Source organism: Micromys minutus (assembly GCF_963924665.1).
Source record: "Micromys minutus genome assembly, chromosome: 4".
In the NCBI taxonomy this organism is placed as follows: domain Eukaryota; kingdom Metazoa; phylum Chordata; class Mammalia; order Rodentia; family Muridae; genus Micromys; species Micromys minutus.
The window spans coordinates 54,400,015-54,427,112 of NC_137973.1; the positions used below are offsets into that span (position 1 = coordinate 54,400,015).

Sequence of the window (27,098 nt, forward strand, 5' to 3'; positions counted from 1 at the left end):
AGGTAGGTCCAAGCCACGAAGACACATAGGGACACATAGGAAGATGACAGAGAGAGGGTTAGCAACTTGTCTCTGACAGGAGGGCTATTTCCATTTGTGGGTCTATGTATGGGTGAGCGTGCGTGCGTGTGTGTGTGTGTGTGTGTGTGTGTGTGTGTGTGTGTGTGTGTGCGCGCGCGCGCGCGCATGTGTGTTAAGGACAGGGTTTCTAATAGCCTAAAGCTGGCCTTAAACTTACTTTGTAGAGAAGGCTAGCCTTACAATCCTCCTGTGTCTCCTGCTTCTGTCTCCCAAACTTAAGTATTTTAGGTATGGACCACAATTCTTGGCTACATTGTTTTATTTTATTTCTTGAGACAAAGGTGTTGTATAGTCCAGACTAGTCCTGAGCTCTTGATTCTTCCGCTTAGCCTGCAGAGGACTGAGACCGTGCATATACGCCTCCGTGCCTTGAACACCTTGATTTTTGAATTCGTAGTTTGCAAATTATTTGTCAGCAACAAGAGATCCAAATCATATATTGTAGATAGTATATGTGTAGTCATGAGCCCACATAAATAATCATGGTTAATGTTGGGGAAAATAAGTCCTATCGTGAGGTTTTCAGACTAATTTCAATCAATCAGTCCTCTGAAATCTAATTTGAGTGTGTAGCTTGAGAATAAATTAGCTGGAGAAGGGTGGCTCTAAGCTCTTGATATATATATCAAGCTGGAGAGCTGCCTCAGGAGACAAAAGTGCTCAATAGTAACGCCTGAGTTGAATTCCCAGGACCTGCATTGCCCCAGATAACAGATAGATAGATAGATAGATAGATAGATAGATAGATAGATAGATAGATAGATAGATAGATAGACAGACAGACATTTTGAAGATTTAAAAATAAAAGCTGAGTGAAGTGGCTGACTGAGGGTTGGTTGCTGTGTCTCACCTACTATCCAGAGTTCAAACAAAACAGACAAAACACCCAAAACAGCTAACAGCTCTCAACTAGCCTACTCAGTCTTACAGGCATTTTTTTTCTATCCCCATGTTAATTCAACTGGATGAAACTTGAGGTGGGCAGGATTTAGCTTGGCAGCAATTGTGAGTGAGACCAACACAGGAGAGTTGGCAGGTGAGGCTGTGAGAGGTGCTGATGCTGTAGACACAGGGCAGAGCTGGAAGGATGCTATGACGGCCTATGAGAGGCCATATTTTAACTCAGCGGCATCACTGTGTGGGTGTTTGGGTGCCTTGCTCACTGTGGAATCTGGGAAGTGATGAATAACCCTTTAAACCCGGTCAGCAAGACCTCTGTCTCCCACAGATTTCTTTTTGGGTTTATGGAGGCTGTTTTCCCAAAGGGCTTAAGTCCCCTTGCTCAGTAGGGGACAGCAAGCTCTCAGCTGTTCATTGATTTATAATTACCAATTACTAATTCACATGTTAAATAAATGAATACATTCATTGTTAAATATATGTATTAGTAGCCAACATACTTGTATATATACATATCATAAATCTATATTAACAAAATATAGATTTAGATGTGTGCTCCATCTGTACAAAATACTTACCTGACATGAATATATTTAAGATCAAAGTAAAGCATGATTCTGTACTTCAAGAAACCCTTTACTGAGGCTGGAGAGATGGCTCAGCGGTTAAGAACACTGGCTGCCCTCGCAGAGGCCCCAGGTTTGTTTCCCAGCACCTACATAGTGGCACAGAACCATCTGTAACCAGTTCCAGAGGATTTGATGCTCTTTTGGCACATATGGTCAAGCAGGCTCACACGCATGTACTTAAATAAAATGAATAAACCTTAGGAAGGAAGAAAGGAAGGAAGGAAGGAAAAACCCCAATTTTAGGTTTACAAAGACAGCAGTAGCTTACTTAGATTTGCACTGAGCCAGGCAAAACTGTCTCTTTAAGTCTCCAAAAGGCAGCCAAGCAAGACTTGAATAGGAACCGCAGAAAAACATTTTATAGTCAGTTGCTCAGCACAGTAAGATAAGGAAGCCAGTGTGCAGTTAGACTCACTGTTCCTAATCAATATGCTAGGCTAAAAGCTTGATTGTAGACTTTAAGATATCGACAATTTAGGTTTCCGTTTTTAAAAACAAATGCAATTAACTGTGAACAAGGTGAGCCAACGTAAAACTTCCTTATTTATTAAAGTCCTGTGACTACAAACAGAGGGCTGGAATCAGGTAGGTTGGTGAAATTCAGAGCCAGTCACAAACCCCCAAGGTGGGAACAGAGGCGGAGAAGGATTAGCATTGTGTGAGTACAGGAAAGTTGGGGAAAGTCCAAGCCTCCCTTGTGTGGCAGCTTAGGGACGCCATGAGAACAGCTGTTTTCCTGGTGTTCTGGTTTCCACTGGCTTTCATAACTAAATGCGCATGGAAATAAAACCCGAGGAGGCAAAAACGCCGAGCACAAAAGCCCCACAGTCTTCTGTCCTGTGAGCTGAAATGTAGGTCAGCTTGTCCATTTCTCATTCTCAAGTGTGTGTGAGCGTGGACACATGAGTGCAAGCGTGCACGAATTCGCGCACCACACACACACACACACACACACACACACACACACACACACACACACACACACTTCTTTTCACCGGTCGCTTCCCATGGCACCCACTGGCAACACAGCAGGCAGGGAGTGTGTCGGCATGAGAACAAAACAACTATTATTCCTACTTCATAACGCATGGAGCTTACAAACAAGCGCGAGAAAGAGACACGAGCTTTAGCTAAAATTACTCTGCCAGGATTCAAGCATTTGCTCAGCATTTTAATTAGAATTCCAGCTAACACACAACTACTCCTTCCTCAGCCAGGACTAAAAGCTTGGGGAGTGGGGTCTGAGTCCCCGAATAAGGCCAGCACAGGGACCTTAAATTCCCAATCCTTAACTCATAGGCTTGAGGGTGTTGTCTTACCGGCTCTTTCAGAGTGCTATAAATGTACATGAAAAGAACTCTTGGGATCCTTGTCACGGTGAGTAAAAATGACCCTTTCACTGCAGTTCCTTGGTGGTAGCAGAAAAGGATGAACAGAGACGAAAGGATTGGACGGGCAGGCGGGTCATTTTGATTCCTGGGAACAGAGGAAAAGAGGATTTAAAACTCACCGTTTAAAAAGCAACAAGAGGGTTCTCTCTGGTTCAGATCCTCTTTGGCATTAACAACCTGTTAAGTGGTGAGGTCGTAAGTACGTGTAGAGATTTTTATTCTCCTTGGTAGCCAAGGCTACCTTACATCTTGTGCTAATTGCTAATTTATGGGGGGGGGGGGGGAGATTCGTGTGTAAAAAAAAACACAAAAGAGAAAAAAATATCAGTGAGTTAAAATATACGTGCTTCTTTCTTATAGTTCTTGGTCCTTCCATCTGCCCTTCTGGTTGTCCGTTGACATTATTTTCCTTTGCAATAGGTTAAGTCTGTCACATGTTCGCTGTTTAAGTGACAGAGGGACACGTGCAATTATTGCCAGTATTAACTTGGTGATGACAGCCGTCACCAAGCCACATGATCAGGACCCAGGCCAGCAAAGGTGACCAAGAGCCTCGGTTTGAAGGGAAGAGTCAACAAAGTTGGGCCAGTTAGCTTCTGCACAGCTTTGGGTTCCCTTATACCAGCTGGTTTCTTCTCCGTTAAAATTTCTTCTACTTAAAAATCACTTAAGTGTGAATCATTTACTGGACTCATAATGACAGAGCTTCTAAGAATGAGGGCAGGTCAGCTCCACAGAGCCAGAAAGGGGAAGAGAGAACAGAATGGAGCAGCCCCCCCCCCAAACCTGAAAGTGAAAAGAAAGGAGCCCTGACGTCACCCTCTGGCTGACATCACCCTCTTGCTGACCTTCTCCATGTGACCCTGAGTTCCCAGGGACGCTGCTTTAGACAAGTTTCCCAGAAGTAACTTCACGCGCTCCAAGTGAAGCTTGCTTTCTTTAGAAAAAGATTCCTCTACAACTGGCCCTAGCCTTCTAAGTCACTATGAAATAGGGTTTTGGCAGTGGCGTGGGGTCTGAGGGAGGAGAAGGCCCGTAGCCAGCTAGGTCTCAAGAGTTGGCATCGGCTGAATTTTGCTCTAAGTCATTCAGGAAGAGAAAGCGAACATGGCAGCAAGCCTGGAGCAGGACTGCACCCCGGCTGCCTCCCCAAACACTATGTGTTTCCGGGCGGCTCACTTGGTAGAGTACTTGCCTAACATGCACAAAGTCTTGAGTTCAATCCCCAGCTACGGATGACCCCTGCGTGGTGCTATTACCTATAATTCCAGCACTCAGGAGGAGGCAGAGGCAGGAGGATCAAAAGTTTAATGTCCTTCTTCCCTATACAGTGAATTTGAAGCCAGCCTAGGCGACAGAAGATCCTGGGGGTGGGGTGCAAATCTATTTTGTCATTTTGATTTGATACTGGAAGATTAGGCCAGGAAATTCTGACACATTTTCCCCATCTCCTCTTCTTTTTCCTAATGTTTACTTTCCGTTGAGATTTATACGCTTTAGAACTTCCTGCAGTGCTTAAGAGAGCGAGATGCTGAAGAGGACACCTGCTTCCCATCTGCCTAGGAAATAAATGATTCACAGGCCACTGTAAATGGGCCTTGAGATCTGGTCCTCCAGGTACTGAAGTCTGGGTTTAGGCATCAGATTTCTGAGCAGGTTTCACCACAGTGGGATGAGTCATTTGGGACAGAAGAGTGGGGGCCCTGCCTTCCCTCCTGAGTCACACTGCTAGGCTCTGCAGGGCTTGGCTGGAGGAGGACACAGAGGTCCAGAAGCTGGGTTATCACATGATGAGAGAGGGAACTTTTTTAAAAAAGGCCCTTTTAACCCAAGCCAAGAGTCACTCAATACCTGCTTTCAATCTAGAAACGGTCCTGCAAAGGAGAGACTAAGTCTTTGAAGTCACCACCCTTTCCTATAGTCACCAGGGATGCTAGCTGCTATTTCTTCCCACTGCACAACTGGCTAGAACTTATCAGCTCTGTCTCCCTCACAGCCAGCTAAACCTGCATTTAGAAAGAGGATCTGATTCTTTTCTTATGAATCTGGAAATATTACTAATGTCTGGACCTATGGTTTGAGGACTGACTGGAGGTGTTAGGTACTCTGGGTAACCAGTGAGAACTTTGATAGGAGTCTTGTGAGGATTGAGAGTACCTTTAAGTCAAGGTATATACACAGTGTTTTACTACCACCCCGGCCGCTTCAGGGCTCTGAGAACAACAGATTAAGCCTGGAGAGACTCTCCAATATTATACAAAGCCAGTTCTGGGCAGTAGTCCCTGAGTCTGAGTCTTTGGGCAGCAAAGCTGCTAGCAGATAGAAAACCGTGGGGCCACAGCAAAGACCATGACTCTTCCTTGTATTTCTCTGTGAGGTGGCTGCTAAGGTCATCTCTCCAATGCAACAAGAAATATAAACTGCCTTTATTATAGGCATGGACATTGTGTGTGTGTGTGTGTGTGTGTCCCTCATCCTCTCCCCCATGTGTTCCTGCATGTGGAGTTCAGAGGTCAATATGGAATAGCAGGGGTGGAATGTTGCTTCTTAGGTGTCATCCAAACCTTGTTTTTTGACTCAGGGTCTATCACTGCCCACCGAACTGTCTACCTGGCTCCCTCTCTGGTTTCCTGATGCTGGGATTACAGATTGACACCACAGGGCTAGAGAGACACAGCTCAGTGGGGAAAGTTACAGCAAAGCCTGATGACCTGAGTTTCCTCCCTTGAAAGCCACAGTGACCTTCACAACCTTGTGTGCATGGTTCCCCCACCCCCAATGAATATAAAAACAAATACATAAAAGTGAATGTGCAGTATCTGGCCTTTTTATGTGGGTCCTGAGGTTTAAACTCAGTCCCCATAAGGTGGCCTGTATTTTATTGACTGAACCATCTCCCTAGTTCCCCACTCCCCCACTGCCTGTTCTGAGACAGGGCCCTGTATGCCCAGGGTAGCTAGTGTCAAACTTATCCTTGATTAAGGGTGACCTTTAAACTCCGGGTCCTCCCCAGTGATGAGAGTACAGTGTGTGACTACTCTTGGCTTCCCAGAGTCTCTACTGATGTCCTCTCCCGGCAAATGCTTTGAAAGCAAATGCATTTTAAAGATAGATTTACTTTTATTTTATGTGTCTCAGTGTTGACCTGCACGTGCTGAGTGTGTATCAAGCACACACCCAGAGGCCAGACGTAGGATCCCCTCTGGAACTGGAGTTAGATGTAGTCCTGAGCTGCCATTCGGGGTGCTGGGAACCAAACTTAGGTCCTCTGCAAGAGCAACAAGTGTTCTTAAGTGCTGAGCCATTTCTGCTACTCCACACAATCGAAGGTCCTTGAAGGTAAGCTTGCCAGGCTGCCCATAATCGAGCATGGCAGTCTCTTCACGAACTCTTCAGCTCCCTCAAAGCTCCGATGAAGGACAAGGGTCAGTGCCCAGGGTCTGTACTATAGTTCTGCCCGTGTGCAAGTCCAAGTATGGCCTACGAGAACCGTGAACGGTAGATGAGTAACAAGCTGGGCTTTCTCAGTGAAGCAGACTGCCCAAAGGAAAGTTGGCTCTCTGCTTCTTCGTTTTGAGGCAGGGTTTCTCTGTGTAGTCAAGGTTGGCCTAGAACTTGCTATGTAAACTAGGATGTGGTGAGCCTCCTGCCTCTGCCTTCTGAATATGTCACCATGCCTGGCTAAGAAGAATCTTTAATGATTGGGCAATTGTAGTGCTAAAGATGAGTTATCATGCATTTTAGTTTTGATTTTTGTTTTTTTTTTTTAAATATTTCGTTTTTACAAAAAGATTTATTTATTATATTTATATGAGTACACTGTAGCTGTTTTCAGACATACCAGAAGACATCAGATCTCATTATAGATGGTTGTGAACTACCACGTGGTTGCTGGGATTTGAACTCAGGACCTCTTGAAGAGCAGTTAGTGCTCTTAACCACTGAGCCATCTCTCCAGCCCTTGATTTTTATTTTTAATTCATGCATATGTCTGTCACATGTGGATAGGTTTCTATGGGAGACCAAAAGAGGAGCTGGGGTTGCAGGCTGTAGTGAGCTGCTTGTAAGCACTGGGCCACATCTTCAACACATTCATATATTTTATTTTAAATTCACTTTAAATCAAAATACTAATTAAAATAATAAACTAAACAGTGTTGGTAGGCTGAAGAAAGGCAGCAGTTTGCTTCACCTATCCTGAGTTCTCCCTCTCTCGAGATGCTCGGGCTTACCTCCACACTTTAAAACTATAGGTTCTTAATGACTTGACTCTTCTTATGCCATCTTGCCTGACTTCTTTTCTGGTATTGAGGATTGAACATAGGGCTCCACACATGCCAGGCAAGTCCTCTACCCCTGAGCCACCCATACAGACCCTCTTTATTTTTCAGCTCATGACTCTGTGCCCGTCTGCCTGCCTCTGCCCCTTCCTCAGGTCCTCACTCCCCTCCCTTTCCCCAGATAGACCTTCTTTATATTGATTTCTTAGGGGGACACCTTGGTATGGGCCTGCCAGGTATCCTCCCCTCCCCCACACCCTCCCCGCCATGACATTTCATAATAGATGTCCCAAACAGAAGAGTCGGGCCTCATTCTCTACCCAGCCTCCCCAACATGCCCTCCTCACCTTCTCACTAATATTTATACCATATCATTAGTACATAAATAAAGTGTACAGTGAGGAAGGACCGTTTCCAACTGATCCAAGTAGCAGTGATCAATTGTGCTGCCTTTTTTATATAACTTCAGGGTTTTCCTGGAGTTCACACTTATAACACATTTTTTAAATTTTGTTTTGCTTTCCTTGGGCTTCGCTTAACACTGAGCTGAGTGTAAATTTCAATGTATTTAAGCACATCTGTTCTTCTCTCTCTGCGTGTGTCTGTTTCTGTTTGTCTCTCTGTTTCTGCCTCTCTCTCTCTCTCTCTTTCTCTCTCTGTCTCACACACTCACAGTGTGTGTCTGTCTCTTTCTCTATCTGTCTGTCTCTCTCACATACACACATATACACACACACTGGGTGTGTTTGTCTCTTTCTGTCTCTCTGTCTCTGTCTCTCTTTCTCTCTCTCACACACACACACTGTGTTGTGTGTGTCTGTCTCTGTCTCTCCCTCCCTCTACTTTAGGCCTGACCTTTTGTTTTCCCTGCCTGGTTTACTCAGGACTATCAGGGGAACCTCCTCTCTAGGAAGGAGGTGCCAGGGAAATCTTTGGGGATGTTGTGTGAGCACGACTGTATTGACCCTTGGTCGATGGTGGGTGGGAACTGGACAGAACTGGCGGTCAGGACCTGGAAGCATGCGAGTTTGCACAGTCCTCTGCTGTTTTCTGGGTTCAGAGCTGCTGCTGCCTGTCAGAATGTCAGATTTGATTCTGATGTTTGAGCCTCTGTCCGATTTTTTCCTCCTTTCCTTTGAGAAACTTCTGGAGACTTTTAACTTATGTCCTCACCTTCCATGGTTTCTTTGACATTCTTTCATAATAACAATAATAATAATTATTATGATTGTGATTATTATTAAAAAGATCTATGTTGTAATGTATATTTGAAATTTCAGACCTTCAGTTGAGGAGGCAAATGGATCAGAGAGAGTCAAGGTCACCCTCGGCAACATACACATTTTATGGTTGGGCTAGATGAGACCCTGCCTCAAAAACAAACAAACAAACAAACACAAAAACCCACACACCCACCCAAAAAGCTTTCTAATTCTCATATTAGTCAGATAGTGGGTCTTTAAATAACCGTAACATTTTATCCTATGTGATATGTTCCTGTTTGTCTCTTTGTTCAACTTTCAGGAAGAGCTTTTCAGCTTCATAGTCGAAGCATTCAACAGAAAATTCTTACTTTTTAAATTGTTCATTATTAAAGGGTCTTTCTCACTCTCACGATACTCATTTTTGTGTGAGGCACTTTAATCTGTGAGTTCAGTTTTCTTTGCTCTCTATGATGTTATTGGTGTGTCCCCTGCACTGTTGCTTGCTTCCTTTGCAACTTTCGTTGTTTTGTTTGGTTTCTAATCTCTTTCACTTCCTTTGTATGCATAATAACCACTAGTAAACAGTTCAAAATACACTCGGATGCCGTGGTGGTTTGTATATGCTTGGCCCAGGGACGGACACTATTTGGAGGTGTGGCTCTGTTGGAGTACATGTGGCCTTGTTAGAGGAGGTGTGTCGCTGTGGGCATGGGCTTTAATATCCTTATCCTAGCTGCCTGGAAGTCATTCTTCTCCTGTCTGCCTTTGGATGAAGATGCAGAACTCTCAGCTCCTCCAGCCCCATGTCTGCCTGAACACTGCCATGCTCCCGCTTTGGTGATAATGGACTAAACCTGTAAGCCAACCCCAATTAAATGTTGTCCCTTGTAAGAGTTGCTTCGGTCATGGTGCCTGTTCACAGCAGTAAAACCCAAACTAAGACAGATGCTCTATGGGAAAGAGCTTGCTTGTTGTTTAGGGAGTGCCACTGCTGGTGTAGGAGTCTGAAAGTCTGTTTTTCTGGGAGCTCACTCATGTGGTACCTGACATGGGTTAGAAAGCTTCTTGGACCCGTCTCCCTTTAGAGGACCAACCTGGCTGCCATCACCCTGGGAACTGAGGTGAGTTGTGGGATGTGGGTATTGTTATGGGCTCATCCTTAATCCGGGCTTAGACTTCCCCTTGCTCTCCCTGCCCCAGCGCATAGCATTGCCCCAGGCTTGGCTGTGATTGCCCCAGATACCCCATGATCAGACCCTCTTTTGGGTTATAGTTCTGGAGAGCAAAGGCCTCTTCTCTTTCTACGGAAGGAGAGAATCTAGGGTTGAAGATTTAACATCTTTGGAAGCACATTTTTTTTTATTTATTTGTATTTTTAAATCTGCCTTTCTAAATTTGTATTTATTATTGTGTGCCTGTGAGTGCACTGTGTGTGTAAACATAAGGGCATGGGGTGCCCTAGTGGAGGACAGAGAAAAACTTCTGCAAGTCAGTCTCTCTTTCTAACATGGGTTCTGGTGATCAAACTTGGGTCGTTTGGCTTTTATGGTAAGCACTTTTACCTGCCGAGCCATCCGACTGACCTTAAAGCACATTTTATACTTGAATCCTGCCACTCTGGCTCCTGTGTTCAACTAGCATCTTATTTACTGTCTGCACACAGCCAATACTCACAAGCAGACCTAGCTTTTCCTAGTATGTTTAGTCTTGTCCTCAGTTTTCATCATTTGGCTGAATTTTATTTTAGTTTTTAAATTAGCATCCAAAGTCACACTGTTCAAGGCTGATGGTTCTCATTGGCTGTCATTGCTTGTCCATTTCTCATGGCCTGTGTAATTCTTTAATGATGGAGTGTGGACAGAAGGTGAGGATGAGGAGATCAATACCCAGGAACCACTGGGCCTCTACATCCAAGCCCTTGCTGGAAATGCTTTGGTCTAGTCATTCTCTCTCTCTCTCTCTCTCTCTCTCTCTCTCTCTCTCTCTCTCTCTCTCTGTGTGTGTGTGTGTGTGTGTGTGTGTCTGTCTGTCTCTCTGTCTCTCTCTCTCGTTCTCTCTCTTTCTGACAGGTGTTACCTGCGGGTCAATTTGGCTGGACAGATCTTTGTTCCCTACAGATCAAGCAACTCCTGCTGCTGGGAGGCTCTCAGTGCCAACCAAGGGCGGCAGCCCCTTTGTGGGTCCTCCCGAGTTCCTAATGATGTGGTTCCCAAAGGGTACCACCATATTAAAAGCCTACACAGTGCTCTTTATCATCTGGAGGCAACTGCTCAATGGCATGAATCATGGCTGCTTGGCCTTTTTACTCCAGAAAGCTCATGTTTACCTACTCATTTGCTCTGAGAGACTAGAGGAGGGCCAGCATAGCCAGGAGAAAAATGCCTGTTCCGTGCAACCCTGTCATTGTCTTGGGCCGGCTCTTCTGGCTATAATCCGAGAGGAGATGCAAACCGCCCAGGTATAGGTGAATGGGGGTGGGGTGGGAGTGGAGGAACAATAGTCCTTCATTATTTTCATGAGGCAATGTGCTATAGATACTGAACTAAGTAATTAATTCACTAGCACTTAAATCTAAGGACATGAATTATAGCTTACAGTTCCTTTAGGGTGTAACATTATTTTCCAAGTACACATTCTTCTGATTTTTACAGAGATAAAATAATTGTTATAGCTGCTGGAGTGTATTTAAAATAGATCCATAATATTTAAAGTCTGAAGTCAATTAGAATATTTACAGGAGAATACAAGCTTCTCTTTTAGGTGTTCTTAAATTCTAGGCAGTATGATCACTTTGCTGTCTAATTTTTTTTTCTTCTACATTTTATAGTTTAAGCAAAAAAGCCTGGACATGTCTAAGGTTTAAGGTTAAGGTTCCTCTGACCAATAAGTGAGCCTATAGACCAAATTTCAGCTTAGCGTCCCCCCCCCCCAATTCTTGTTACTCTCTTTTAAGGCATTGAGTAAAAACTTCCAAATATTTTCAGAGATGCAGAGGCAGGCCAAAACACCCAGACAAACCTTAGGGACAAAAGACTGGACTCACCTGTTGAAATAACAAGTGACCATTGCTCCTGCTACCGTCATCCTCTGGCACGCAAGGATGAACTCGCTAGTCCAGATGAGGCCAATTAAATGGTACCACCACATATACCGAATGCCCGAGAGAGGCTTATATTCCACTTGGCCGCCTTCTGTCACCTGGGCAGTACCTAAAGTTTATAATACAAACATGCTTTACACCAATACTTCCCTTACCTTGGAAGATGGTTCAATGAACCATATTTCTTCACATGTGGTCTTTGGCAGTATGCAAAATGAGGTGTCAAAGTTTAAGTTCATACACCAAACACTAAGAATTTAAATAGTACAGGCAACAATATTGACAGTGACTACAGGGAATTTGTAAGACAGTTGACATACACCCTAAAACGAATTCTCTTCTGAAGGTATGAAATGGGTTCTGAGGAGTCTAACTTAAGTGACATCTCATGATTAACAGAAGGGCACCTTGCCCTGTGCAATTTCTGTTACATTATCTTGTGTGATGTGGGCCAAATACGTTACACTGACAAAAACACACACAATATTAACACTGTAGTATAGAACTCCTCACCAAAACAAAACTAAACTAAAACCTGTAGACTCTACAAAAGACTCTCTAGAATCTTCCTTTACTCAAACACATTCCATTTACAGTTTATTTCAAGAGCAAACTCTCCTGGCACATGTCAAATGCCTACTCTCCTTGGTTCAGATCTCAATGCTAACCCTCTTGTAGAAGCCTGGGACACATCATGTGGCTTCTTAGAATCTTAGTCTTTCCCGAGTACTAATTCCTTCTTTGTACTTTGAACATAAAGAGATATAATCTGGATAGTTTCTGAGATAAAGCCTGGCCCACAAAAGTAGCCCTCCATGGGTGATAAGAATTATCATCCTCACCGTTACTCTTATATGATCTGTATTTCAGGAGCACAATACTGCATTAATTTAAGGGCAGTAAGGGTATATTAATAATATATATATTAATAATCACTGTTGACATGCTTTCCTTTTCTTTCTCCTCTGACCTAATCCTTAGATATTGGTAGATATTATAGATACCTATCAATCCCGTAGACACTGGCAAACCAGTTCCTACCTCTGAGCCTGTGGTTGACTTCTATATATTCTCCCATTAGCTTTTCAAGTAAACTACTATAAGGAAGAAATGGGTGCTTTGATCTTTGGTGAAACCTACAATCTGCCTATGATTTAAACATGTTTTTGTATTTCTTGTTGCAGCTACACACAGATGTGTTCCCAGCAGCAAGGAAATGACCCTCATGATGAAGCGTGCAGTTCCTTTATTTCCAAGACCATGAGTACCAGGCGCAAAGTATGCTTTGGATGTACAGAATATTTACATAGAGTAGGGCACTATTTTTCAGTCAGACAGACAGAAGGCCAGTACGGATGCTAAGAGGGGACAATCTTTTCTCTTAGCTGCTTTGCATGGCCATTGCCACACGTATCCTAGCTTGTCAAACTTGTGATAACAGTCAGCAAGTAGAGCACCTGAAGTGACAAATCAAGATGCACTTGACCCTCAAAGACTTGACACCTTCCAAAGAAGCAAAACCTGTAGGTTAATTTTGATAAATTTCTGTGGGTTGAACTGCCAATACCCCTCATGTGCCGGCAATTGGGTGTGCTTATGTGTGTGGGTGTGGGCACATGTGCCGTGCTTTGCATGTGGTAGTCAGAAGTCAACCTTCATGTATTGGTCTTTGACTTCCCACCTTGTTTGAGATAGTCTCTTTACGGCTGCATAAGCCAGGGTTATTGGCACATAAGTTTCCAGCGCTTCTTTGCCTGTTTCCTCCTCCCTTTTCCAGTTGCATGCTAGGATGATAGACACTTATACTACCATGTCCAGCTCTTGTGTGGGTTCTAGGAATCCAACCACAGGATGTTAAGTTTGCACAGCAAGGGCTTGCACCCCAGAACCATCTCTCCACCTCCTGAAGCTGTCTGTTCTCTGCGCCTCTGTATCCGTTTGGCTGAACTGTTTAGAGATGGACATTGGGATAGGATTGCTTAGCTTCTCAAGGCTCTTGTTAGCATGTTGGAGCAGATATTTGTAGAATGTTGTGATTGTTTGTGCTTTTGTGGGTGTTTAGGAGTCTGCTTTATCTCTACTCCCCATTTATGATAGTTCAAAATATCTTCATGTGATGCCAAATGCCACCTGGGAGGAAAACACCACAAGAGGGCCACTGCTTTAATCATATCTCATAAAGGATCAGGGACTGTGGCTTGAATGGGACAACCTGGAAACAGAATGATCTTCACAGTCACTGTTCCAGAGCCTGAGGGTGGGGCAGGCATGCTTATGCATGCAGGACTGCCCTCTCCTGGATGGACCATGTTGGTGCAGGCAAGAGGGCGGCTGACCAACCACAAACAAACCATGGAACCTTCTAGAAATCTGTTTCGCTTAAGGATAGTAACAGCTACTTCTCAATCTCTTGTGACTCCATTGTATCACGACTCTAAATGCTATATACTAACAAGTGTAATCAATGGATGAGGGGCTAAGACCAGCAAGAGTTGGCTACAAATGAATCATAGGTAAAATGATCTCAGTGCTGACGTTAAACACTTCCTGAGCACAGAACTCGGGCATTTGGATGGACGACAGCTATTAGGAGCAAAAGTGGAAGAGGCAAAGGAACCCTAGACAGTACCTCCTCGGAGAGTCTGAGGGACTTACAGGTGAACATATTTGTTCATTCATCTTGTCTAAACAACTGCTTTCTAATCTCCCCTTCAGCCACAGAGCCAACAACCTCACTTCCTGTTGCTCAAGGAAAAATGAGGCAATCACAAGACCTCTCCTCATGCCAACTCCCCAAGCACACTTATCAATATGTCTGGAATCTAACCCCAGCTCTTACAATAAGCTGCCCTTGAGCCTAGGGCCAACCCTGCCACTAGATCTCCGGCTCCCATCAGAATAGTTCCTTCCTTGAGCTGTTATTAACTGTCTCCACTTAAAAAAATCTGCTCTGGACTATTTCCTTTGTTCTGCCTCTTTCATAGCTAAATCCCTCCAGATTCATCCTCTATATTAGATCTTCTAACTCCTTTCCTCACACCTCTGTTAAATGCCCATCAGAGCCTCCTCGTGTCTCTACACTCACAATGGTCTGACCTCCAAGTTGCCATAGTAAGTCAATGCTGAAGTCTTCATTCCTGCCTTAGACACCGAACCAACTCAGATGCCTGGCAAAGTCTTTCCCAGAATGGCACCTTTGTCATCAACTCTGGCCTTCACTTTCAACCCACCATGCTGTCCTTTCTCACCTCCAGAGCCCATTTATCTATTTTTCAAGAGCAAGTCTAAGCAAGTGCTCTACCGCTGAGCTACACCCTGGTCTTCCAGGGCATCTTAACGATGAAATGTCACCATTCTCCTACCTCTACATTCTCTCTCCTCTACCTTCATCAGACTCCTGAACTTACAGCTAAACTTCCCTTCTCCCTCCCATCTTCCCTGCTCTCTGAGCCCTCTGGGCCAAGCCAAGCTGCCCTGAGCAGTCTGATAGCCCCGGGGACCTCCATTTTCCTGCCACCTCTCTGCCCACCTTCATCAGACCCAAGGCTCTTGAACCATACAGACATAGGTCTGGGACCATACAGCCCAAAGACACCCATCAGAGGCCTACAAGACCAGGATCATGGAGGTTCACCCCCTCAAAGTAACTACTACAACAAGAACGTCCAGAGACCAAAACCATCCAGATGGCTAAAGCCCTTGAAAGAACACAGTCAACAAAAGCGGGGAAAATACGACATCTCCAAAGCATAGCTGCCCCACTATAGCTGGCCCTGGACATTCTAACACATGCCTCAAAGCATAATCCTTTCTCTATCTATTCGCAAATACTGTTTATGTGTTCCTTCTGAACTTCTGACAGCTGATCATTAGAAATATCCATAATTATTAAAAATAACTCCTGAAATTAATTTCTATTCATGAAATGGCCCCATTCAACTTTCTGCCCCATCTCAGTTGATGCCCATTGCATCCGATAAAGTGAGAAAACCAAGTCAAAGCCACCACCAACTCCTTTGCCTCCCTTCCCCGTCTATTACATCATCAGATATTACACTCTCTACATAGCCTCAGAGCCCAGTATGTCACACTGCACTACAAAGACCCGGTAGGCATTCCTCACCATCTCCATCCAGCCTGCATTACTACTGTTAAAATGAACATCGGATCCTGTCTGTTCTCCAGACTACCTTCATGAATCTCTCTCTCTCTCTCTCTCTCTCTCTCTCTCTCTCTCTCTCTCTCTCTCTCCCTCTCCCTCTGCCCCTCTCCTCTCTCTGGCACCATTTAGCTAACTGTGCTTTCTTCCTGTCCCCAGAACCCTGTCTTCTTCATGGCCCTCTACTTAGAACGTTCATCCTTCCCTAAGTCAGCCTTGTGGTCCTGTATACTGCTTTCAAGTTTTTGTTCAAGTATCTTTTGTTCAACCCTAACCCTAACCCTAACTGTAATCTTAACCCTAACCCAACCCAAACACAACTCTATGGCCAAAAGTTAAGTTCCAGTTGCCTCAGGCATTTGACACCTCTGCCCTCTGCTTTACTTACTACCATGTCCAGCTCTTATGTGGGTTCCGGGAATCCAAGCACACAGTCATTTATCTACCTTACTTAATATATGTTCCTCTTTGTCTTCCAAATAAGGAAAGGTACATTGCCCATGTGTTTGTTTATGTATTTTTCAAGACAGGGTTTCTCTGCATAGCTCTGGCTGTTCTGGAACTCACTTTGTAGATCAGACTGGCCTCCGCCTCAGAGATCTGCTTGACTTGCTTCCCAAGTGTTAGGACTAAAGGTGTGTACCACCATAATCCGCTGTGTCCATGTGTTCTTAGACTTTTAACTTACAGCAAATGTTGAATGAGTGGATAAACGTAGAGATGGATAGACATTCTTTAAATGACACATCCAATTTTTCAATTTTAATTTTATGTGCATGAAGATTTTGTCTGGATTTATGTGTGTGTACCATGTGTATGCCTGGTGCTTATGGAGGCCATAGAAGTTATTAAAAACCTATTAAACTGGAAGTACAGATGCTTATGAGTCACCATCTGGGTGTTGGGAATTGAACCTGGGTCCTCTGGAAGGAACAGAGACGTTGTTCCAGTCTCCCGAACATTCTACTAAATTTGAGATAACTTTCTAATAGCTTTCTGAATTCTCAGAACAAAATTCATCAAACTATATAGCCTTGATGTTGCTGGCCAGTTTTAAAGCTTTTTTGAGAGTTTATAGTGGTACACTGATCATTGCAAATGGCAGATTTTTAAGGAAGACAGACCATCTGGGTAGGATTTCCAAAAGGGAGCAGACACAATCCCAAAAGACTCCATTTTCTAGCATTTTCTTGGAGCTTTTCCAGAAAATTGGCCCATGGATCCTACTGACTCTGGTCTTCTGACCTGGCCTGGCTTCTGCCTCTGCCCCGGTTATAGGACAATTAGGGAAAAGAAGAGGAATATTCCATTGTCGTGAATGTCCAACAGACAATTACCCACTCAGATATGGAACACTGAGCCAAGGGACAGAGAAAGAAGAAAAGATGTTCCTCCCCTCAGGGTTCTTATACTTGTGGATACCAACTTCGAGGGCTAGTTTCATGTCAGCTTCACACAAGCAAGACTTATCTTAAAGGGGGAATTTCAACTGAGAAAATGTGCATTTTCTTGATTGGTGATTGGTATGTGAGGGTTCACCTCATCCCCGGGAGGTGCCACCTCTGACCTGGTGGCCCTGGGTGCTATAGGAAAGCAGGCTGAGTAAATCATGGAGAGCAATCCAGTCAGCTGCACTCACCACAGCCTCTGCATCAGCAGCTGCCTCTCCGTTCTTGCCCTGTGTGAGTTCCTGTCCTTACTTCCTTTAATAAGGGACTGTTGTCTGGAAGCAGGAGCCAAATAAACCCTTCCCACCCAGAGTTGCTTTGGTCATGGTACTTTATATGATGCAGTAGACATATTAATTAAGACAACAACACATTCCTCTTCATAGAACTGAGTACCTTGTGTGACGTGATATATTTACCCTTCTTGTGGGAAAGGGCTATTGACTTACCACAATATTTCAAGTACCCAAAGCACACAGTAGGCACACATAATAGTCACCTAGAACTGGGCACATGATAGTCAGACAAGGAGGACTTGTTGGAAGAAGGAAGAATACGAAAACAACTCACAAGAAAGACTTAAGCATATGTGCCTGAGGGATTTGTAGACAACCATCCAAGAAATAGACTTGTAGAAACAAGTTCTAAGAATGCCTAGCTTTTGGTTGGGCAGTGGGGATTCCAGCACTTGGGAGGCTGAGACAGGTGGATCTTTGTGAGTTTGAGGCTGATCTGTGTACAGAGCAAGTTTCAAGACAGCCAGGGCTCCAGAGAAATCCTGTCTCAAAACAAACAAACAAACAAACAAATGCCTAGTTCCTGAGACAGTTTGTGGTGGAGAGCTGGGGGACAGGGAGCAGATTCTAGGTCAGGTGGCACTGGAGCGAAGCACAGAGTGATGCAGGGGGTCAACTCTTCTCTGCAGTGGTGCTGGTGCAGTGACCTGCACTTCTGAAAGGTGAGGGCTACTGCTGTCTTTCCTGACTTCTCCCTCACACCCTGTTCCTGCCACAAGGCCAGCCACCCGTAGGCTCAGTAAAGTAATTACAACAATCTTCTAGATCTCTGATACGTTTCTCTGATACTACGTTCTCAAGCACACCAAGAGTAGCAGAGGAAGAAACAACAGTGCGCACAGCTGAGGCTACCGCGAGACATTCCTACTCAATGCTAATTCCTAACATCAACAACATATGGCCCCTCATTTGCAAGGCAAAACTCTCTCTCTTCCAGCTCAGCCTCCCATCATGTTTCCATTGCATGGATGGCCAAGGGGAAAGCACGGAGAATTAATTCCTCAGGGAATCCAAAGCAGCCTAGATCCCAGATCTTTTGATGGGAAACCCTGTCTGAACTTTCCAAGCACACCATGTATATGGTTGTGATTGCCCCTTTCAGTCAGAGCAAGGACTTGGAGGTACCTGCCTACCCCCCCACACCTCCCAGTGGGCCTTTTCTTTTGTTCTCCACTCCAGGCTTCTAGACCACCTCAGTGATCACCCAGATTACCAGGCCTTTTTTCTATTCACATCGGCTCCTACAATGTTCATTTTCTGTTTTATCTTGAGTTTTGGTTCTTTAAAAAGCAGTTCTTTGTAGCTCAGACTGAGTTCCACCTCTCCAGCTTTAGCCTCCTGAGTGCCAGGGTGACAGATGTGCACCACATCAGGCAACTTTATTTTGTTGACTAAGATTAGTAGGCAAGTCCCAAGGGACCAATAGATGTCACTGCTGCTAGGGGTGTTCATATGCTCTGCTGAGAAGACCCTCAAAAGAACCACGTCTTGTGAACTAGTTAACAGACAGATAAAGTCACTGGAGAAATGGCTTCTATAAGAAAACATGACCTGCCAAAAGGCACTATATTTTTTTCACATTAAATGATATTTTAGAGATATATATACTTATTTTATGTATGTGAGTACACTATAGCTGTCTTCAGACACACCAGAGGAGATCCTGTTACAGATGATTGTGAGCCACCATGTGGTTTCTAGGAATTGAACCTTAGGACCTCTAGAAGAGCAGCTAGTGCTCTAAACCTCTGAGCCATCTCTCTAGCCCCCACATCAAATTATTAACTTAGTCAACCGTTAGCCCCAAAGAAAACTCACAAATGTTTACCTGCTAAGGATACCCCTTCCCCCTCCCCAGGTCACACAATTTCAGTGTATGTCACAGAGAAACCCTGAGAGGACATTAAATGACAAGGAGGCACTGCTCACTGTCCACCTGCATCCTCTGGCAAGCATCCTCTCCCGAGATGCAGATGTAGCTCGTCCTTCTCATAAGCACAGCTGGGGCATCTTCCTAGAGTCAAACATTGATGTAGTTGCTGGCCTGCTTGGCTCAGAACCAAGCCACTGACACTGGATGAAGAGGCCTTGGGGAACAATGGGGGACTCTGTGTTCTTGGGCAACCCATGAGTGTGTGGAAAGGAGGGTGTGGTGGCTGGAGGGAGTCCATGATTCCAGACTATAGCCGGAAGGACAGGTGGTAGCTCTTTGTGGTACCCATTCTACTGAAAAGCCAAAGATCAGCTTACTTGGAGACCTACATTCAGTTCTAGATGCTCAGTTTTCTTTTCTTTCCCTTGGGCTTCCCTCATTTACGCCAACTGAGCTCTTGCGCTATAACAGAAAACTATCATGTTCTGACACGATTCGGTGGCTGTGGGGGATAAAGGCTGCTTTCAACTGAAGAATGACCTCCTGCCTTCCTGCTTTTACTCTGGGGCCTGTTGGCTGAGGCTGGTAGCTCTCTTGTTTGGGCCCACTCAGGAGAACATCACAGGGTGCCAATCTAGGAGCTCAGTTCCAAGTTAGTGTTGGAACTGTAAGTTCATGACTTTACCCTCAACTCTCAGGTTTGGGTCTTTTCCTTCTTCCCTGAGACCAGGTCCTCTCCTGACCTGCAATGAGCCTGGTTTTGATCTTTCTCTATGTTCTGATATTCTGGAAATTTCCAGTCTATCTACTTGCACAGTGGGGTGAGTACTTTGTTCAGGAAGAGATGCAGGTAGTGGCAAGGGTATAGGTGCCATTTGAGAGAGCCTCATAGTCAAGAGAGCTGTGGCTCATTCTTGCTACATGATTAGCAGCGGATAAATTATTGGATCTGTAATTCTCTGGCTTAAAAGTTGAGAAGAGCAGACAAGTTACAAGGGGGTTGTGGTGCTGGAGGAGGAGAATGTAGGAAGTTACCTGGTGTGGAGTTAGCTGAGGGCCTTTCTGCACAGAGTTTTTCTCCCCTTTGTGCACTATGGCCACTGCTCTGGCTTCTGTCAGTACTGAGACTACATTGAGGTAGATAAAGACTCTCAAGTGCCCCTGTAATAAAGACTTTCCGCTCTTCTGGGTAATAGACCTTATAAGTTTTTAACTATGTATGGCCAGTCAAATGGAAACTACATTTCCCATCCTCCTTAGCAGATAAGTGTTAACATGTCCCTTGGATGTGGTCATTGGGGGTAGGTAGTGGTGCAGCTTGTGACTTCTGAGGAAGAATGCTCATCTTCCTTCCTGCCACTGTCCTAAAGGCTGAAGGGAGATACCGTGGTTGGAACCCATGTGGCTCTTTCAACTATAAAGTGGTGAGAAAAAGTAGAGGTTGTGGAACGGGAAGGCATTTGGGTACTTGATTTTACTTCTTTCAGCTATCTTTTCTTTCTAGACAAAGCTCGTTCTGATTATTACAGTCTGTCTGCTTGACCAAGGTTCCTCTCTGGGTAGTTACTGGACTTTCACTGGAAGCCTTCAGAGACCTCTAGCAGAAGAGGATGCTTCTACCACATACTGGAAGCTGAAAAAGTATGTCTGCAAGGGCTGTGGCTTCCAAGGAGCCTGTGAGCATATTAATTCTGGAAGGCCACTCAACTTCAGAAGAGAGGGAAGGGAGGGGAACCAAGTTCACTAAAACTCCGCTACACTGAAGTGGTTCCATGACATGAGACTATGGTCTATACTATAGAATTATGCAAGAGCATGTATTTTGCCTCACAGAAAGAATAAATAAGGGAGAAGATATGCTTGATAACACATTAGGAACTTGCACCCACCATGTTGAAGTGACATCTACCCTTGCTCTTTGATTTAGTGATGGCCCAGTTCACACCCTGTGGCACAGACAAGCAACAAGTTGCTTTTATGAGCCTGTTAATAGACAGCTGAGAGCAAGGGCTAAGAGCAAAGTCAACACACTTTCTGGAGGGTCTCACTGGAGGTGTGGCTCATAGAGCAAGTGCCTGTCCTCACACCGTGACTACTCAGCAAGGATGGGTGGGCTTCAAGCTAAAGGGAGGTCATCACTGAGTTGTTCTTCCAGCTGACATGTGTGTGTGTGTGTGTGTGTTCACGTTTATGCAGATCCACATGTGTGCAAGTACGTGTAGAGGCCAGAGGACAGCCTCAAGTGTTACTCTGCAGACACCATCTAACTCATTATTGAGACAGTGCTTCTCATTGGGCTGGAACTTGACTGGTAGGACTTGACCAGTAGGCCAGGCTGTCCACCAGCCAGGGAGTCTCTGCCTTCTTGGCCGGGTTCTGGTGATCAAACTCAGGTCCCTGTGGTTGCAAGGCAAACTTCCCTTAGAAACTGCACTGGCTCCCAAACCACTCCAATTCCTCTTCATGGCAGGACTTCCTTGGTGAAGTTGACAGCTGGTGTGACTGGACATAAACTCTCTGCCAGTTTCAGATGGCTCTTTGAATGATACTGACATAGAACATAAAAACCCTTCTGGGGGAGCATGACAAAATGTATATCTCTGTATCTATGCCCAATCTGTCCACCTGTCCATCCGTCCATCCACCCACCTAATTTGTCCTACCCCAAATCAAATAAACTGGGAACCTCTGAACGTCTCATCCACATATTGGTAGAGTGAAGCCGTGAGGCTGATTCTGAGAAAGACCTGGGTGGAGAACCAGCCTTGGGACACTGACAGAAGAATAGAGGTTACATTGTTGCCTTTCAAAAGCAAAGCAATTCCAACTTCCCTGTGTACTCAAGTTAAATGTAAACTGGCCTTGTTGAAAATAACTCACTTAGAGTCTTCCTTGGATTCTGTCATCTGTGATGCTAGGAGCTGGCAAATCACCTTGAAAAAGGTTTAAACCTGGAGACTTTTTTGTTGCTTATTATTTGTTTTGAGACGAGGTTTTATGTAGCCAAGGCTGGCTCAAACTTCCTAGGTAGCCAAGGATGACCTTGAACTTCTAATTTTCCTGCCCTCGTTTTCAGAATGCTAGGATTATAAACATGTAACATTTCACTTTATAAGGCAATGGGATTGGTCCTAAGCTTTCATGCCCGCTAAGGAAGGTCTCTATCCACTGAATTCTATTAGTGAGCCCCAGACTTGAAGACATTTAACCAAAGTCTTCCTATCAGCTTTGGTTCATATTATAGCTTTATGTAAGTGTTCAAACCTGGATGAATTTATTGACTCACAAATCCCAGCTTCTCCAAAGCCAATGCCAAAGAGTTTCCTCATGACGGATGCCTGGCTTCATCACTGTCACTACCAGACACCTCTGGTTGCCCAAGAAGTTTGGCGCTCACAGGAATTGGCTGACCATCCTAAAGTGGTGACACTTACCGGCCGTTCCCAGGCTCAGCAGCACAGCCACCCAGAGGACCCAGAAGCAAATGAGGATAGCAAATGTCCACAGTGGCTGGAACAGCAGGGAAGGGCAGCTGCTGATGGCTTTATTTGTGACTTGAAGAAGCTCAACTGTCAATTTTATTCTCTTTCGGATGGTAAAAATCAAGGCCAGGAGAACTATCTGGTGAGAGAGAGGTCAGAGTGAACTGCTTCGAAGCAGAGGGACTGGGTGGAGCAGGAAAGGAACCTGTAACTGGTGTCTCGTTGAGCAGCTCTCCTTGCAGATATTCACTGCTTCTGTTATAACTGAGCTGATAAATTCCTAATCACTAACTGAGCCCCTGCTATGTATGGGGCCCTGCGTGGGATCCCACAGTCAGAACAGAGAACAGGGCCTGATACCTTCCTAGAGGAGCCAGCCAGAGCGGGAGAGGTGAGATGGAGGCTCTTTAAGGGTCAAACAGAAGCTTCCATTTTTCCTTCTCCACGTCACGCACTCAGAGATGGGTTACAAATAGGCAAGAGAACATGACGTAAAAGGTCAATGAGGACACCTCAAATCACTTGCTATGCCACCTTGACCGGGTTTCCCCTATCTGCATAGAAACAGTTATAAGTCCTCAGGTCAAGGAAACCACCGCTCTTCACGCAAGCATTGCCTAGCCTTCTCTCCCATGCACTTCATGCTCAAGCTTCTTGGTTTGTCTCAGTCACCCTTACCCCCCACTCTAACCCCTACCTCTCTCCTTATCCTCCACAAATCCTTTGGCCCCAGCTCTCTCCGGAAGCGGTTCTCCCCAAGGTTGCTTTGGAATGCTTACTGTCGCAACTGTAGTGATGATGGCAAAGGCCAGCATGCACTTCATATTCTCCTTCTCTGTGTCCAACTCTGTACTGAGGTCATTGGTGTAGTCATAATACAGCCACCAGAAGACACCGCAGACAACTAGAAAGCAAAGCAACAGTAGACTTGGCACATGTCGTGAGATTATCCACCCCTCTTCTACACACACACACACACACACACACACACACACACACAAAGTACACAAATATAGCCACTCAAAGTCTAGCCACTTCTAGCTGACCCAGTAACAGTGTTCAAACAGTGGGTCCTAAATTCCCAAAAGCTTTGTAGCCCATCATGTATGTCTGGGTGACCTGAAAAGCCAGGCTAGCCTGCAGAGAACTTGTCCATCCTGGGGTCTTTGGCAGACACAGAGACCTAGCCAATGGGATGAGTCTGAGCATGATCAGGAAGGAATGGCGCCAAACAGAATGACAGAACAGCATTTACTCTAAAATCTGACGTGTTCATATAATGTCTGCTGGTGACAGCTTCTGGGGCTAGAAGGCTGGAGGTTGGCTTTGTACTCACAGAGGTGGGTCATTTACACAGCCCATGGAAATCATGTTTTCAGAGTCCCACTCTGAAGACACACTTTTGCTGCAAACGCTCTGTATTTATGTAAAGACATGACCTTAAAGCATCACTGTTGTAACTCTAGGGAGGTCATAGCTTCATGAATGGGATGTTGGGGCCTGGTCACAACGGTCATTCTCCAGTACAGAGCTTGTTACGATTTAGAACAGAAATGGCCCCTAGAAGCCCATGTGTTAGAGGCTCGACTCCCCAGCTGGTTGGCATTACTGGGAGGCAGAAAAAAGTGGGTTACTGGAGATGTGCTCTTGGGAAGCATATGGGAACCCTAACTTTCTGATTCTTGGTGGCCATGAGGCAATCAGCTTTAGCATGTCATGTGCTTTCACCCTGAGAATATTATTATAGACTCAGACACAAAGGAGCCCAATGACTACGGATTGAAGTCTCTAAACCTGTGGCCCCAACAGCATCTTCTTTAAGTTGATTTTCTCAGGTATCTTGTCACAGAGATGGAAAGGTGACTAATACAGGAACTCAGGGCTCTGCGTGGTTGCCTGGGAACAGGATAAAACATTGCAGCCATATTGGCCATTTGAAATTAAAATGCCCTATACCAGTTGAAAAATAAGGCTTCTACCTCTTAGACACCCTATCCCCAAAACTCCTGGGGATATTCAGTCCATTGACTGGTAAAGAAAGAGGAGCACACAAAGGGTCCCCTGGTTTTTGCTCCTTCTCGGCTTGCCCTGCAGACTGGCCTGAGCCTTTGTGTGACAACCATGAGCTCTCACAGGCCCCAGGGATAAGTGTAGTACAGGATAAATCCTTCAGAATGAAATTTTTAAAAAAGAAAGAAAGCTCGAATTTCTTCATTCTTTCTCCCCGTATTTGTTTGTTTATTTGTTTGCTTGTTTTGAGACAAGGTAGGACTAGCTGTCTTGGAACTTGCTATGTAGACTAGGCTGGCTTTGAACCCACGGAAATTCATTCACTTGCCTCTGCTTCCCAAGTGATGGGACTAAAAGTGTGCATAAGTGTGGCCAGCTGGAATCTTCTTTACGGTGTACACGAGTACCAGTAAGACACATTTTTCTTTTGTTGTTTGTTTGCAGCTTTGGGTCTAGACTGCATCCCCTTCTAAGACTCTCCTTAGTTAAGCAAGAAAACCAACCAACTAACCAACCAACCAACCAGCCGTAGGACCAATCAATTGACCTTTAAACTCTGTACCTAATGGAAAGACGTTTCATTTACTTAGAAAGAGTAGAAATACTTACACAGCAATCCCAAAATGACCAAGGAGATGACAATGTGGACCAGAAGGGTCGAGATGAATCGGAAGGTGAGCAACATGGCCAGAGACAAGGCTGGAAAGTAAGCACAGCACATGAAGCCCAAGGACAGCAAGGGGAGCCGGGGAGGAAGGGGAGCTGGGGAGGAAGGGGAGCCGGGGAGGAAGGGGAGCTGGGGAGAAAGGGGAGCCGGGGAGGAAGAGGAGCCAGGGAGGAAGGGGAGCCGGGGAGGAAGAGGAGCCAGGGAGGAAGGGGAGCCGGGGAGGAAGGGGAGCCGGGGAGGAAGGGGAAGCTGGGGAGGAAGGGGAGCTGGGGAGGAAGGGGAGCTGGGGAGGAAGGGGAGCTGGGAAGGAAGGGGAGCTGGGGAGGAAGGGGAGCTGGGGAGGAAGGGGAGCTGGGGAGGAAGGGGAGCTGGGGAGGAAGGGGAACTGGGGAGGAAGGGGAGCTGGGGAGGAAGGGGAGCTGAGGAGGAAGGGGAGCTGGGGAGGAAGGGGAGCTGGGGAGGAAGGGGAGCTGAGGAGGAAGGGGAGCTGGGGAGGAAGGGGAGCTGGGGAGGAAGGGGAGCTGGGGAGGAAGGGGAGCTGGGGAGGAAGGGGAGCTGGGGAGGAAGGGGAGCCGGGGAGGAAGGGGAGCTGAGGAGGAAGGGGAGCTGGGGAGGAAGGGGAGCTGGGGAGGAAGGGGAGCTGGGGAGGAAGGGGAGCTGGGGAGGAAGGGGAGCTGAGGAGGAAGGGGAGCTGGGGAGGAAGGGGAGCTGGGGAGGAAGGGGAGCTGAGGAGGAAGGGGAGCTGGGGAGGAAGGGGAGCTGGGGAGGAAGGGGAGCTGGGGAGGAAGGGGAGCTGGGGAGGAAGGGGAGCTGGGGAGGAAGGGGAGCTGGGGAGGAAGGAAAGTTGGACATCAAATGGGATCAAGCCCAGAAAAGTGACAGCTGACAGGTTTACTCAATATCCATGTATCCCGGGAAACCTACCAAACACTAAACACCATGGGCAAGCTATGCCCAGGGTGCCCGCCTAAGCCTGTGACATGAGTTTATTCTGCTATGGTGAGTGGATTCTTGAAAGGCTAGCATTCTTTGGAAGTTTAAATAGATAAAGATAAATAAGTAAATGAATTATTCCACAATACCCAGAAATCATATTTTCCTATAAGTCCAACTTAACTATTTAAAATTAAGATTTTTTTCATCTTTTATGCTGGGCTGTGTATGAATCTAACTCTCAATATTCTTATAAAATCCCAGAGAATAATGCCTCGACAAAGAAAACAATCAAACTTATAGAAATATTTATTTTTTCTTGAGATGGGGTTTCTCTGTGTAGCTCTGAATGTCCTGAAACTTGCACTTTAGACCAGGCTGGCCTCGAACTCAGAGAAATGCCTGCTTTTGCCTTCCAAGTCCTGGATTAAAGGCAAGTGCCGCCATCCCCCAACACAACTGAACTTATAGTTATTAAATAAACTGTATATATACGACATTGCATTTTATTTTCTAACAGTTGGGCTTTTAGCATTGTATTTTTTTCTGAATATTACTACGAACACTAATTTTCCCAATTAAAACAACTGGGATTGCTTATAGATGCTTTTGTACAGTGGGTACAAACTCGGGATTTGGAATCA

The 27,098-nt window shown here is 45.4% G+C and overlaps 1 protein-coding gene across 1 annotated transcript in view; it reads right to left on the reverse strand.

Annotated features, from left to right (window-relative positions):
• The window catches only part of SLC44A3 (solute carrier family 44 member 3), a 72,937-nt gene that overhangs the window by 26,212 nt on the left and 19,627 nt on the right, over positions 1–27,098 (reverse strand). The window contains exons 7-11 of the mRNA XM_080915126.1: positions 25,464–25,553; positions 23,624–23,748; positions 22,797–22,983; positions 11,530–11,695; positions 2,930–3,086 (exon numbers count right to left, since the gene is read on the reverse strand). Coding sequence (XP_080771252.1) covers positions 2,930–3,086; positions 11,530–11,695; positions 22,797–22,983; positions 23,624–23,748; positions 25,464–25,553 — 725 coding nt within the window. The remainder of the gene's footprint in view (positions 1–2,929; positions 3,087–11,529; positions 11,696–22,796; positions 22,984–23,623; positions 23,749–25,463; positions 25,554–27,098) is intronic.